At 38.8% G+C, this 16,540-nt stretch overlaps 1 protein-coding gene across 1 annotated transcript in view; it reads left to right on the top strand.

The window, feature by feature from the left end:
- Nucleotides 1–16,540, top strand: part of LOC115210718 (glutamate--cysteine ligase catalytic subunit) — a 103,240-nt gene that overhangs the window by 44,719 nt on the left and 41,981 nt on the right. The window contains exons 3-4 of the mRNA XM_029779420.2: nt 2,973–3,092; nt 14,480–14,545. Of these exons, the coding sequence (XP_029635280.1) occupies nt 2,973–3,092; nt 14,480–14,545 (186 nt within the window). The remainder of the gene's footprint in view (nt 1–2,972; nt 3,093–14,479; nt 14,546–16,540) is intronic.

Raw genomic sequence — 16,540 nt, 5'->3', positions numbered from 1 at the left:
CAGCAATTAGAGCAAGGTCGTCAGCATAGAGGAGCTCCCAGGGGCAACCTGTCTTGAATTCCTCTGTAATTGCCTGGAGGACTATGATAAATAGGAGGAGCTGAGTACTGAACCCTGGTGGACCCCAACCTCTACTTTGAATTCTTCTGTGTACATGTTGCCAACCCTAACCTTACAGCATCTCTGTACATGGCTTGCACAGCCCTCACCAGCCATTCATCTATCCCTAGTTTCCTCATTGACCACCAGATAAGGGATCGGGGGACCCTGTCAAAGGCTTTCTCCATGTCAACGAAAGCCAGGTACAAGGTCTTATCTTTAGCTAGGTATTTCTCCTGCAGCTGCCTTACCAGGAATATAGCATCAGTGGTACTTTTCCCTGGCACGAACCCAAACTACATCTCATTTAAACTAACTCTCTCTTTAATTAGTTGGGCTATGACCCTCTCCGTAACCTTCATTACCTGATCCAACAGCTTGATACCTCTGTAATTATTTGTATCTAGGGCGTCACCTTTACCTTTGTAGCAGTTGACTAGTATGCTGCTACACCAGTCATTGGGTATGACTCCTTCGTGTATCACCTGGTTGACTATACGGGTGACTAGGTTATAGCCGACACTGCCAGATATTTTGTGCATCTCTGCAGTAATTCCTGATGGGCCTGGGGCTTTCCCTGTCTTCATATATATGTATATATATATGTGTATATGTATATATATATGTGTGTATATATATATATATATATTATATATATATATATATATATAGATATATATATATATATTATATATATATATATATATAGATAGATAGATAGATTGTGTATATGTATATATATATATATAGATAGATAGATATGTGTATATGTATATATATATGTATATTATATATATATATATATATATAATATATATATATATATATATATATATATATATAATATATATATATATGTGTGTGTGTGTATAGAAATTAAAAATATATTACAAAATGGGACAAGAATGCAAAAACACACAGAGAGACGACACAAAAAAACAGACGGGTCATTCGAAGCCTCTAATCTTCAGTTGGGAACCGGATCATCTTAGCAATTTCGGCTGATTAATCCTGATATCGCTCCGATACGGCCAGCCCCAAAGAAAAACTAAGCTACGAGCATTAGATTTCTTGGAAAAAGGATCGAATGCATACGAAACAAGGACAGGATGCCACACGAATATGAATACAAGAAACAAAAAATAGAAATAAAAACAAGAATAGTAATAACAGGACAAAACAGCGGGTGTCTTACGACTTCAGACAATTTTTAACTTATCTTGGCTGGCGTATTTTGAAAAAATGCCTTTGCGGCAAACGAAGACAACAGTGTTAACATGGCAGTGGTCAAGCCGAAAAGACCAGTTTGAGCGGCAGTCACGTGGGAGGACTGAAGAGAGGGGAAAGAAAAGCAGGGGACAAGGAATCAAAGAGAGAGAGAAAGAAAGGGACAAAGGCACCAAGGGGGAGAGAGAGAGAAGGAAGGAATTAAAGAGGGGAGAAGAAACAGCTTAGCAATATAAATAATGGTGCAAAGTAAGAGAGTGGGGGAAGAATCAGAGGCAAGGAAAAAGAGAAAGACACAGACTATAGAGAAAGTGTGTGTAACGAAGTCTCGTACAAGGTGAAATGTGCATACATAGGAGATAGGGGTACGTTACGCCGCAATATAGATAGATAGATAGATAGATAGATAGATAGATAGATATGTATAGATAGATAGATATGTATATATATATATGTATAAATCCTAAATCCTTAATGTTTTAGCCCGAAAGCCACGGCCATGCTGGGGCATGTATATATATATATGTATGTATATATATATGTATGTATATATGTATGTATGTATATATATATACGTATATATATGTATGTATATATATGTATGTATATATATATATATATATATATATATATATATGAATTGATTGCCTGGGCCTGATGTATATATATAGGCGCAGGAGTGACTCTGTGGTAAGTAGCTTGCTAACCAACCACATGGAACCGGGTTCAGTCCCACTGCGTGGCACCTTGGGCAAGTGTCTTCTGCTATAGCCCGGGCCGACCAATGCCTTGTGAGTGGATTTGGTAGACGGAAACTGAAAGAAGCCTGTCGTATATATGTATGTATATATATGTATGTGTTTGTGTGTCTGTGTTTGTTCCCCTAGCATTGCTTGACAACCGATGCTGGTGTGTTTACGTCCCCGTCACTTAGCGGTTCGGCAAAAAGAGACCGATAGAATAAGTACTGGGCTTACAAAAAGAATAAGTCCTGGCGTCGAGTTTCTCGACTAAAGGCGGTGCTCCAGCATGGCCGCAGTCAAATGACTGAAACAAGTAAAAGAGTAAAAGAGTAAATATATATATATGAATTGATTGACTGGGCCTGATGCGGCCTTCCGGCTTCACAGACCCCAGTTGAACCGTCCAACCCATGCTAGCATGGAAAACGGACGCTAAATGATGATGATGATATATATATATATATATATATATATAATATATATATATATATATATATATATAATTAAGTTGTACGCCTTTTTTTGATTCTATTATGTTTTCAGGCAGCTATGTCAGTTATCATATGTCCAGTCTTGAAATGGTATTTTTGTTAGTTTGAGAACCACCACTTTAACTAACAGTGAATCCTTCCTCAGTTTCAATAAACTATAATAGCTTGTTTAAGAACAGAATGCCATTTTGTCACAGATGATATTCCCTAATTGATCTGCTATTTATTATCTTCAGCCCATTGAACTGAGGCAATGTAGAATTAACCCTTTCGTACTCATATTACTCTGTCAAATGTAATGATTTTCTTGAACCAAATTGTTTTAAATTAATCATATTCCATAGCTTAGTGATTTCGATGATGTAACTGTTTATTTTTATTAATACATATACTACATGTTTTATTCCAACAGAAATGCACAGATCTTGTGGCACCCCGAATATGCACAATACATGGTGGAAGGAACACCAGGAAGTCCCTTTGGATGTCTTATGGCTCACTTAAATTTAGTTGAGGCAAACATGAAGCTAAGGTAAAACACTTTCTCTTAGAGTTTGGGGCTCTCAGTTTGTTTTGCTGCTTCTATTGCTGCTGTGGCTGTTGTTGTTGTTGTTGCTAAGCAGCAAGACAGTTAAGGGTGATTGGGTGATGGTCCAGGGCTTAGGGGTGGGAGACCCCAGAACTTGGGAAAAAAAACAAACTTTGGTCGTCTTGTTGTAGTCGAGGGCTCTTCGTTGACGCCCGACACCACTGGAAGGTGGCCCTCGAAGTCGCTGGAAACAGTGATCTCCAGGTCCAAATTCTTGGACGGCTGCTGCTGTGGTTGCTAAGATAGCAAGGTGGCCAAATCATTCACATGTTGAACAAAATGCTTAGTGGCATTTTTTCCAGCACTTTACATTATGAGTTTAAGTTCTACTGAGGTTGACTTTGCCATTCACCCTGTAGGGACTGATAAAATAAATACCAGTTGAGCACTGGAGTTTGATATGTAATTGCTTAATCCAGAATCTTTGTCCAGTACCAGATCAATCCCAAAATGTAATCAGTTCATGCCAGTCACGTGGCCAAACATCCCTGAAAGTTTCATCTGGGTCCATCCTGTGGTTCTTGAGATATCTTGTCCACGGACAAACAAACAAACAAACATGACTGAAAACAATACCTCTGTCTTTGCTAAGGTGGAGGTAAAAATTGCTAGCAGAAACGTTAGAATGTCAGATAAAGTGCCTTGCAGTTTTGGATTTTTATATTCTGAGCTCAAATTCTGCTGTGGCCAACTTTGCTTTCATCCTTCCAGAATCAATAAAAACGAGTAGTACTCGTATATTTGGGTCAGTTGACTTATTTCTTTCTCACAAATTTCTGGCTTTTGTCCTGATGATACCATCATCATCATCATCATCATTGTTTAACGTCTGTTCTCCATGCTAGCATGGGTTGGACGGTTCGACCGGGGATCTGGGAAGCCAGAAGGCTGCACCAGGCTCCGGTCTTATCTGGCAATATTTCTACAGCTGGATGCCCTTCCTAATGCCAACCACTCCGTGAGTGTAGTGAGTGCTTCAACCATAGTTGAATGAAAAACATTCAGCTTTTGCAGAACTTTAATTTAGGAATGTGTAACATTACTCCACTATTCATGAGCCAATGAATGACTTTCTACTCAGTCATGTGACCAGCTATAAATAGCTTCTGAATTTTGGTCATGACTGGAATGCCTTTGATTATAAGATCTACTTGATCAGGACAGGCCTGGAGCTGAAAACCTGAAAATCTTAAAGGGGAAGTAATCACTGATATCGTTCAAGTTTTCTGCTGTACAGTTTTTCCCATTATCATCTTATCATTGTTGATTCAAGTCATCAAATATCTCAACTACGAAAGTATAGCCTATTTCTTATATTTGCTTATGTGCATACTCTCTCTCATCCCTCCCGCTCTCTCTAAATCCAGTTACTATTTAAACCACATAAATCAACTTCCTCTCAGCTGTATCTGAGTAATGTACCTATTCTCAACATTACAGTATTGATAAAACAGTATGTATTCTTAATCTAAATAGATTGGTTTTGTCTAAGTCTTTTAATCCTTACGTGCCTGATACTAAATTATATAATCTCAGTTAAAATCTCCCTATAAAATTAATTATACCCTGACTTTTCAGTTAGTCAGCACCAACGCTGCACTTATATAACATTAGAGATATTTTACTAGCCTTTTCAAATTATGATTATATTAAAAATCAATTGCAACATATGGGCAGTCTGTTCATTGGAAATCAGTTACATAAGAGTGATACTTGGTGAGGAAAAAGCCATAATTTTGTCCGTATTGTAAACATGAATAGATTCCATTCATTTCTGAGCTCTTTGAAGTATTTCCTGTCCGATTACTGTATTGCAGTGTATGATATAAGATGGAGAGAAAGAGACACACACACTCTCTCCCTCTCTCTCTCTTCATCCATCTTTTTAATATTCTATCAATTTGGGTGTACTTCAATATTCACCATTGTCTCCCCACATTGTTTATTTTGTAATGTTATTGACCTACATGTGGTTGTGGTTACTAACGATACACACATCTACAGCGGTAATACTAGTCTTCATATTATAAACTATCACACACGTTTGTCATCCACATGCTACTTAAACACTTCTTACAATATTTGCACTACTTCTATGATTAAAGACTTTAAAGATATCTTCATATGGAGACATGTCAACTAGTCTCTTTCAACAATTACCACTACGCTATATGCCCATGGGCATATAGCGTAGTGGTTAAGAGCGCAGGCTACTAACCCCAAGATTCTGAGTTTGATTCCAAGCAGTGACCTGAACAATAATAATAATAATGATAATAATAATAATATCGAAAAATATCTTAGGAATGAGAACCCAGGTTCGAAATTTCCCCAAGACACCTGATGAAGGCCTGAGGGTATATCAGCTGAAACGTGTTTACAACAAACAAGATGAGAACAAATATCGTAAATAATGTACAACAGGCTTGTCCCGCAAAGAATGTTTCTGGTTGCTTTTGGGTAATCACCTATATATATATATATATATATATATATATATATAACTATCATCATCATCATAATTTAATGTCCCCTTTTCCATGTGGATGTAAAATGCTGATAATATACAGATAAGTGTTGGGCCTCATGGAAGCAATGACAAATGACTGGGACCTTCGGCATTATATTGTGCTTGATAAGAAGACCCATCAAGCCAAGTAAAATCACAGTTGTGGCAGACACTGGTGTCTCGCAAATGGCACCTGTGCCAGTGGCATGTAAAAGCACCCAGCACACTCTGCAGAGTGGTTGGTGTTAAGAAGGTCATCCAGCCATAGAAACCATGCCAAGTCAGACTGGAGTCTGATGCAGCCTCCCAGCTTGTCAGCCCTGGTCAAACCACCCAACCCATGCTTGCATGGACAATGGACATTAAATGATGAAAAGAAAAAAATGACAGGTCTTCTTCCAGTTACCATCTGACAAATCCGCTCACAAGACTATGGTTGGTCCAAGCCTATAGTAGAAGACATTTGTCCAAGCTGCTACACAGTGGTACTGAACCTATGACCACATGGTTAGGAAGCAAGCTTCTTAACCATACAGCCATGCCTACTTCCATGTAGTAGTGTTAAATCAAGTAATGGATTAACTCTGCCATTCAAGTAGATCGTGGTGGGATTTGAACTCAGAATGCAAAGAGTTAGTACAAACACTGGAAGACGTCCCATTCAGCACTCTAACATTTTCTCTTGCTCCACAACCCTAAGCTGATACTTAATTTGTCACACCCAGAAAGTTGAAAAGCAAGCTTGACCATGAAAGATTTGCAAAATACGTTCCATTCAATTTGAAGACATTCCATTTAATCCTCTAGTAACTCTGCTAATTGGCCACCTATCTGTCTGCCTGTTTGTCTGTTTTTATACCTGATTTTCCATGCCAGCATGTGTTGGTCAAAATTTGTTGAGGCAGATTTTCTAAGCCAGGTGCTCTTGTTGTTGCCAAACTTAAAATTTTTTCTACTATGGTAAACTAATAAAGCCATTGAAACTGCAGGACAGTTCTTATTAGAGAAGTTACACTATGTTGACATTTTCACTCAGGATAAGGAAAACACATTCACCACACACACACAAACTCATGCACATGCCTCGATTTCCATTAACCAATTCCTCTCACAAGGCCTGAGGCTATAGTAGACGATTGCCCAAGGAACCACACAATAAGAATGAACTTTAAACTATGTATTTACAAAGCAAACTTCATTGTAACTTCATAGCAATATCTGCACTAGATGTTTTAAATATACATCCCCAACATTACTCTGGAAGACTGGGCTTCCTCTTTACCACAAGACAATATTTCAGCTTTGATCAGGTATTGAGTCTATACAAAACTCAAAGTCAACCCACACTGCTCAGTTATCTTGGACGTTATTAATACTATAGAGCGTGATTAAATACTAAACTGAATCAGAAGAAGCCGCTCAATTGTTAATCAAATACACTACAAATCTCCTAATCTTTACTACAGATCTTATTGTATTCTATTTAACTGAAAAATCGGTTATCAATCTCAATTTATGGTTATCAGTTGTGCATGTAAATACGAAATACCTGCAGTACCATGCAAATTATAATAATGCTTTTAAACAGATAGATTAAAAAAAAAAATTTTTTTTAAATCCTCTGAAGTACAATCATCCTCTGAGATATGAGAAGAGATAATCTTTGTTGTTTGTTATTAGTTCTAATTGAGAACATCAACATACAACCAAATTATTGTTCATTAAAGAACAATAAACTAAAGAACCTGTCAAATGTTGGAGCTGATGTAATCAGCTTACTTTCTTAATTCTTTACTACTCACAAGGAGCTAAATACAGAGGGGGACAAACAAGGACAGACAAACGGATTAAGTCGATTACATCGACTCCAGTGCGTAACTGGTACTTAATTTATCAACCCGAAAGGATGAAAGGCAAAGTTGACCTCGGCGGAATTTGAACTCAGAATGTAACGGCAAACGAAATACCTATTTCTTTACTACCCACAAGGAGCTACACACTGAGGGGACAAACAAGGACAGACAAACGGATTAAGTCGATTATATCGACCCTAGTGCATAACTGGTACTTATTTAATCAAGCCCAAAAGGATGAAAGGCAAAGTCGACCTGGGCGGAATTTGAACTCAGAATGTAACGGCAGACGAAATACCTATTTCTTTACTACCCACAAGGAGCTACACACAGAAGGGACAAACAAGGACAGACAAACGGATTAAGTCGATTATATCGACCCTAATGCATAACTGGTACTTATTTAATCAAGCCCAAAAGAATGAAAGGCAAAGTCGACCTCGGTGGAATTTGAACTCAGAATGTAACGGCAGACGAAATACCGCTAAGCATTTCGCCCAGTATGCCAACTTACTTTCTGCTCCTAAAACTGCTGGCCTTGTGCCAAAATTTGAAACCATTATTACCCCCACATTAGCGAAGGCGGAGGTATTGTTTTCAGTCATGTTTGTTTGTTTGTTTGTCTGTGGACATGATATCTCAAGAACTGCCGGATGGATTCGGATGAAACTTTCAGGGGTGTTTGACCTCATAACTGGCATGAACTGATTACATTTTGGGATTGATCTGGCACCGGACAAGGATTCTGGATTATTTTTTCTGTTTTTGTATTTAATTTTTGAGAGTGGTCAGGTTCATTTTTAGTATTCTCATTTATAAGAGCAATCAAGTTTATTTCAGATATTCTCATTTTAAAAATCATCTCTGGCTAATCATTGAGAGGACATTGGTGTTGCCTTGGCGGAGGTTTGCGCTCTCTGAGTGCTCTTGTTATTTCTATTATTGGGGCAGTGAGCTGGCAGAATCGTTAGCAGCATTTCATCTGTATTTACAATCTGAGTTCAAATTCTGCCAAGGTTGACTTTTCCTTACACCCTTTCAGGATTGATAAAATAAGTACCAGATGAGTACTAGGGGTCGATGAAATTGACTTATCCCCTCCCATTGTTATTGAAACCATTATTATCATTATTAGTGGTGGTGGCGGCGGCCATATCCAGCCCAGATCTATCTGTTTTCTGTTCAAGTGGACCTGATCCTATGTCTTACACCTTCTTTACGATGTCATTCTAAAAATATACAAATATAGCATTGAAATCTCAAAGGTATGTAACAATGCCTGATTAATTCAAAACAATGTGGATAAATAGACATTACATTTGGCAGAGTAATCTGAATGCTAATGGGTTAAAGCATCTTTATAGTTTGAATGGCATTTAAGATAGTTGATATGTAGATACTCATTTAATGCCCATAAAGATTCCAATGACCTCGTTCGAATCTTTTTACACATGCCACTGGCACAGGTGCCAGTAAGGTGACGCTGGTAACCATTCGAGCATGATCGTTACCAGTGTCGCCTTACTGGCACTTGTGCTGGTGGCATGTGTTAAAAGATTCGAGTGAGTTCATTGCCAGTACTGCTTGACTGGCCCCCGTGCTGGTGGCACGTAAAAAGCACCCACTGCACTCTCGGAGTGGTTGGTATTAGGAAGGGCATCCTGCTGTAGAAACTCTGCCAGATCAAGATTGGAGCCTGGTACAGCCATCTGGTTCGCCAGCCCTCAGTCAAAATCGTCCAACCCATGCCAGCATGGAAAGCGGATGTTAAATGATGAAGATGATGATGATGATGATGATGAATTATCATCCTGTAACCTATTTTATGCTAAATTATATCAGAATAATATCAGTAGCATAGAACAGGATTTGAGAAAATAACCTACCATTTATGAACACATTTATTTGTTCTTAACAATAGCTGTTACAAGTGCCGGTTGAGATGGTTTGTCAGTGTATTTCACTCTGGATTGTGATGACGCAAACAATATTGTTCAGTGTAAGAGTTTGATAATGATGCTCAGTAAAGAAGTTTTCCAGGGAGAAATAACAGAGGCACATTTCATCATCATCATTGGATGATGTTGATGATGACGTGCATTTACAGCCATCACAAAATATCAAGACAGACAGACAGACACACACACATATCTACAAACACACATACATATGGTGTGCAAGAGAGGCGACTGCGCTGGTATGGTCATATGTTATGTATGAATGAAGACAGCTGGGTGAGGAAGTGCCGCTCCCTAACTGTAGAAGGAACCTGTAGAAGAGGTAGACCCAGGAAGACATTGGATCAGGTGGTGAAGCATGACCTTTGAACATTGGGCCCCACATAGGCAATGACTGGAGACCAAGACCTTTGGAGATACGCTGTGATTGAGAAGATCTGGCAACTAAGGTGAGATCACAGCCATGCATGTCCAGCCCTGTTAAAAATACTCCTGATGCGTCAGGCGGTATGATATACTTGAGAAGACCTGTTGAGTCAAGTAAAACTAATATCGTAGCTGGGGTTGGTGTCCCCTGGCTGGCTCCCGTGCCGATGGCACATAAAAGTTCCGCCTCACTGGCTCCTGTGCTGGTAGCATGTAAAAAGCACCAAACTGATTGTGACCGATGCCAATACCCACTGACTGGCTCCTGTGCCAGTGACACTTAAAAAGCACCATCCAAATGTGTTCGTTGCCAGGCTTGCCTTACTGGCTCCAGTGCTGGTGGCATGTAAAAAGCACCAACCAATTGTGACTGACGCCAGTACCCCTTTACTGGTTCATGTGCCAGTGGCACATAAAATGCACCATCCGAATGCAATCGTTGCCAAGCCCACCTTACTGGCTCCTGTGCCGGTGGCACATAAAAAGCACTCGATGCACTGGCATCAGATGGAATGGTTTCTGTAACTTCAAGAGTTTTTACAGCAGGTTTTTCCTGAAGATAAATTACTTAGATGTGGAGCCTGTTATATCAGACTGATTAAATTTAAAATATTTGTGTGTCTTGTTTGCTCATGCAAAAATGTTTATAGTATGGAGTAGATTGGAAATCATAGCAATAACTGTTCTGTATTTAAACTTTGCTGTCAATATTATGTTTGAAATAAATTTCATAGGTCTCACATGTAGACTAACTTGAAAAACTAAGATCAACTGAGACTTTTCCAAGCAAAATTCCTTCAAGTTGCGTTTTAGTCAGATATGGGCAACCTTTTTGGAGAAGCGGGTCACACTACTACTAAAAAAAATAATTTTTTTAATTCAAGGTACATTGGCGTGACATTCAGAAAGAAGCGCGTACCGCTGATTGCATACGACTAATTTAAATGGAATAAGAAAGAACAAAAAAAAGAAAGAATTCAAAGGGAAGTAACTCCAAATGATTCAGATTATTTTTGGAAATTTTTGGAAACAGACAATAAAGTTTGGAATGAATAGTCTTTAAAGTCAACACTGAAGGAAGCAAAAAAAAAAAACAAAAAAAAAACTAAGAAAATACTCTTCACTCGGCAAAACGAAGGGTGATCGATATATAATGAATGTCATTACAATTTCTTTATTTCCACTCAATTGATGCTGATTATGAACATCAGTACGACTGAGGGATAATAACTCAAGGGAGCAGTGTACTTATTAAATACAAACATGGTGAGTTGAAAAACTTTGACCAGTCGAGACTATCGAACCAGTTAGACAAAAACACGTGTTTGATCCGCCATTTGGCTTTGAAGACCGGAGCCACCCCAATCTGAATTTTATTTTAATATTGTCTAAAAATTTTGATCTCATTAGAGTTATCTCCCTTGATGTTCCTTTACTGTTTTGATAAATCTCAGTCAATCGAAAATGTTCAAATCTCGCCTTTACAAACGCGATAGCTTACTGTTTGTATTTACTGTACCTAACTCTTCCTTGAAGTATTTTTCGCCAGCTTTATAACACATACACACACACTATCTCATACATATAGTCCAAGCTATGCTACCTTGAAAAAATAAATAATAAAAAGACGTAAACAAACGAGAACTTAGTCATGTTACTTGAAATTTCGCGAATGTGGAAGTACATTCATCTCTTCAGACATTCAGGAACAAAAATTTAGTGAAAAGGAAATCTCCACGTCCTTGTCTCACTTCATCTGGAGACTGTGTAATCACAGCAACACCTCACTCAACATCAAATGGAGTATACTCAACAGAGTCCTACCTTACTCACCCAGAGCCCATAATTCCCAGTTCTGCCTCCTAGAAAGAGTACACGTACTTCAACAGCCTGCTGTATCCATTAATCGAAAGACCAATATTTCATATTGTTCTCTTAGCAGATATGCATTCTTGATGTATTGCAAGCCACTGACTTCTTGATAATCCCTGGCATAGACCAGGTTGTATTATGCATACTACCCTTACAGAGACTACTCTCCTCCATTCTTAGAATTTTATGATCCAGCAGACACACCCGGCACATGTGTGCCAAACATCACACTGCCATTGTTTAACCCTTTTGTTACTGTATTTATTTTGAGATGCTCTGTGTTTGTTTCAATTACTTTAAATATAACAAAGACTTTAGTAAAATAACTTAGTTATCATTAAGCTAGTGTTAGGAACATAAATTGCGAATAAGGTTTGGTGGAAGATTTTAATTCAAAACTTATGAAAACAAGACATTTGTACTCAGAGCCAAAAGCCGTTTCAGCCAGGTTGGTAACGAAAGGGTTAAGTGACATTTATAACCTCCAACTTGATTTAACAAGTGGAGTGTCTTTATCTTATCATCTGTTGTTGCTGAGAGATCACTACATTCATATGACTGTAACTGACCAAAGGAAACATTTCACATCATCCTATGACTTAGCACTGATGTCGCTGGTGTGCCAATTATCTTGCATTGATGACTAAATGAAAGTAATATCCCACCTGCTTTAACATATGGAGGATTTTCACTCATAATCTGCTGCCATCTAGTTATCTATTTCTTTACTACCTACAAGGGGCTAAACACAGAGGGGACAAACAAGGACAGACACACGGATTAAGTCGATTATATCGACCCCAGTGCATAACTGGTACTTAATTTATTGACCCCGAAAGGATGAAAGGCAAAGTCGACCTCGGCGGAATTTGAACTCAGTACATAATGGCAGACGAAATACGACTACACATTTTGCCTGGCATGCTAACGATTCTGCCAGCTGCACCTAGTTATCACTGCATCATTGTGACCAGAACTGACCAGTAGGGATAAAATTCTCTCTAACAAAGAACCCACTGTGTTTTTTTACCCCATTTTGCTTCTGAGTGTCCAAAGAGATGGACATACTTTTATAATGGAAGGCAAGGTTTACGATATCGGAAGAATATCGTCTTCTTCCATCATCCTTTTTGTTCTTTGTGTAGTTCAGGCTTCCGGTAGGTGAAGAGAGAAGACTTCAAGTACAAATGCAATCTACAGGAAAGGTGAAGTGTGCTGCCCTCAGCTACCATTCTTAAGTTGTGTGCATTGTGCAGTAGCTCCGATAATGTAGGCGCAAATTTCCTCCAGTCAGTGGTGTGTTCAGCAAGCGCTGATGTGAAGTGGCGCCAAAAGAGACAGGTCTGAGTCGGGTTTTGCCTTTACATACTGTTTTCCATCGCAAGCCTCATTGTGATCTCGCGCATGGCAAATGGATGCAAGTGAGGTCTCGCTCCAGTCTCAGAGATGGCAATGGCTGCCACGAGATCTCATCCAATATGGCACTGGCTGCTTGTGCTGTTACCCTTTCATGTCAATGAAACCATACGTAACATGTGGAACTAAGCCGACTTCTCACTCAATAAATACAATACCAACTATATTTGTTGAATGCTATTTCTATTCCCTTTTCATTCTTACTCATGTATATACAGGGTGCGGTGAATAAACTGTCATCTGAATTACACAAAAATGAAAATTTTAACAGATATATTTACCAAAATTATATAAAAATATCTTGAAATACTAAAGAGTAAATTTATTCTATAAAATCACCATTGGCTTCAACCATGGCCTCCAGGCGATTTCAGAGTTTCCTGAAACTCTTCTGGATAGTCTCCTTGTTTAAGTTGGTGAATGCTGCCATAATCCTTGCCTTCAGTTCATCTTTGGTTATACAAGGAGTTTTGTTGGTCTTTTGCTAAACTGAACCCCGCACATAATGATCAAGAAGGTTGCAGTCTGGGAGTTAGAGGGTCAAATGTTAGGCGTGATGTGGTTGCAGAAATTGTCTGACAGCCATGACTAAGTTTGCCTGCTTGTGATGGTGTAGAGTCCTGTTGCCAGACATAGGGTTTTCCAGCACTACTCCTCCAGGCACTTGATGTAGGCCTCTGTGTTGAATCTAAGGCCATGTGGGAAGATGAATGGAGACATAGCTTTGCCATCACCAGTGATCACTCCAAACACCATGATGCTGACTGGATGTTTGATTTTTATCACTCTTGGTACATGTCCTCAGATTGACACTCAAACACTCTGAAATATTTGTATTGGAGCTTCCAGTGCAAATGCCAAGCAGTACAGCATGTCGTTTCTAAATTTCTGCCAGAGTGAATTGCATCATTGCTATTTTTCTCACAGACGGTGCCCAACTGACCCTACTACACTGTGTAGTCAACAAAATCGAAAACAAACAATGGGCATGCATGACATTAAAAATATAAAATGGTAACAATTTACCCATCGCACCAGGTATATTGGATATATGAGCCTTCAATGCTGGCCGTTGTATTTATTGCAGAACATTGATTAGGTGATTGCAAGATTATATACCATATCCACAATTGTTTGTAATTATGACAGTAATTTGAAGAAATACATGTATGCATTGAATGCCATACCTGTTTTCTAAGTGGATGTTAAACGATGATGATGATGATATATTTCCAGAATATCCCAGAATATCATTTTGTATTTTGTTAATTTAAACCTGTATTTTTACCTTTTCAGGCGTGAGAGTATTGGCAAATTATTGAAGACCGGAGAAAGAATAGCTAGTATAACTGCTTTCCCCAGGTAAGGTATGCATCAAAACTGCAATAATTTTGTTATGTTGTATTTATATAATGGTGCTTCACAAGGGAATTGTTTTGTCTGATTTCCTGGTTAGAGCATTGTTATATTGTATATAAGTACTTAATCAAATTCGATGACTGGCGTCCGTGCTAGTGGGGTGCAAAGAGCACCATACGAGTGTGATCATTGACAGAGCGGCGAACTGGCTTCCGTGCCAGTGGCGCTTAAAAGGCACCATTCAAGTGTGATCGTTACCAGCGTCACCTTACTGGCACTCGAGCCCCGTGCTAGTAGGGTATTAAGAGCACCATCCAAGCATGATCGTTGCCAGAGCGGCTATCTGGCCTCCATGCTGGTGGCACGTAAAAGACACCATTCAAGCGTGATCGTTACCAGCATTGCCTTACTGGCACCTGTGCCGGTTGGCGTTAGGAAGGGCATCCAGCTGTAGAAACTCTGCCAGTAGCATGGAAAGCGGACGTTAAACGATGATGATGATGTGTGCATTATTCATATAGCTACAGTGTATTTGTATCTATTACTGGTCTAGTAGATAAAGAAATACACTGACTGTACATTTTCAGCTAAAGGATTGGCAACTCATATCTTATCAGTGGTATTTACTTGGTTGAGCATAGTGTAAGTGCACACTCGAAACCACTGTACTGATGCAGTGGACGTTTGAGTTCACCAGGCTGTGGTTGACACTTGAAACCATGAGGGTTACCAGGAGAAACATCAGAAATACTTTCTTAACCCTTAAAGCATTTCAACTGGCCATATCCAGCTCATATATCCTACATGCTTTATGTTCAAACTGACCATTTCAGAGTGTTTGGGTGTCAATCTGAGGACATGTACTGAGAGTGATAAAAATCAAACATCCAGTCAACATCATGGTGTTTGGATTAATCACTGGTGATGGCAAGGCCATGCCTCCATTCATCTTCCCACACGACCTCATCCACCCTATTCTAAGAATAAACAATCACATTATTGATATCTCAAAGCTACAAGGTAATGCATGATTAATTCAAAACAATGTGATTGAGTAAATATTATGTTTGACAGAATAATCTGAATGCTAAAGGGTTAACCTATGTCAGAACTGATTGTGTGTGTGTATGTGTGTGTGTATGTGTGTGTGTTTTTCAGTGAAAATCCAATATAAAATAGCACAACTTGTATACGAGTAAATATGGTAATGTCCCTGGGAAAGCATGACTGCCACTATAGTAGCTGTAGTATTACACTATAGTAGTTTAGAGCTTCAAACATTATTAGATTTAGGCACATTGACTGTGAAGTTCAACTTCTAGACAACTTGCTATTGCCATTATGGTGAACATTTGAACACGGTACATAACTCTGCTTGTTCTAACTTTACTGACGACTTTCCACCTAAAAAGTATGTCCAGCCATAAGAACAATTGCTCCAATAACCTAATCTTACCTATGTGATTATAGAAAGATGGATTTACAAATAAATAAATAAGTGTAGACTGTATAATTATGGCGATAAAAATTATTCTAATATAGGCACAAAGCCTGAAAAGTGGTAGAAGGCACGAACCACTTGCATTAGCTCCCAGTATTTTTGACTGGTACTTTATTTTTTTATCGACCTCTGAAAGGAGGAATGGCAAAGTTGACCTTGGTGGGGATTTGAACTTAAAACGTAAAGAGTCAGAAGAAATGTTGTTGAGAATTTTGTTCAATGTTCTAATAACTCTTCCAGCTCATCACCTTAATAATAATAATAATCCTTTCTACTAAAGGTGCAAGGCTTGAAATTTTGGGGAGGCAGTAAGTCGATATCATCGACCCCAGTGTTCAACCGGAACTCATTTTACTGACCCTAAAAGGATGAAAGGCGAAGTCAACCCCCAGCTGCATTTGAAGTAAAGAAAGACGAAATACCGCTAAGTATTTTGTCCCGTGTGCTAATGATTCTGCCAGCTCGCTGCCTTTACTGCCTTAATAGTAATAAGGATA

The sequence above is a fragment of the Octopus sinensis genome, linkage group LG4 (genome assembly GCF_006345805.1).
Source record: "Octopus sinensis linkage group LG4, ASM634580v1, whole genome shotgun sequence".
In the NCBI taxonomy this organism is placed as follows: domain Eukaryota; kingdom Metazoa; phylum Mollusca; class Cephalopoda; order Octopoda; family Octopodidae; genus Octopus; species Octopus sinensis.
Note: the sequence above shows the minus strand (reverse complement) of the source record. Positions and strands in the feature narration are given on the sequence as shown.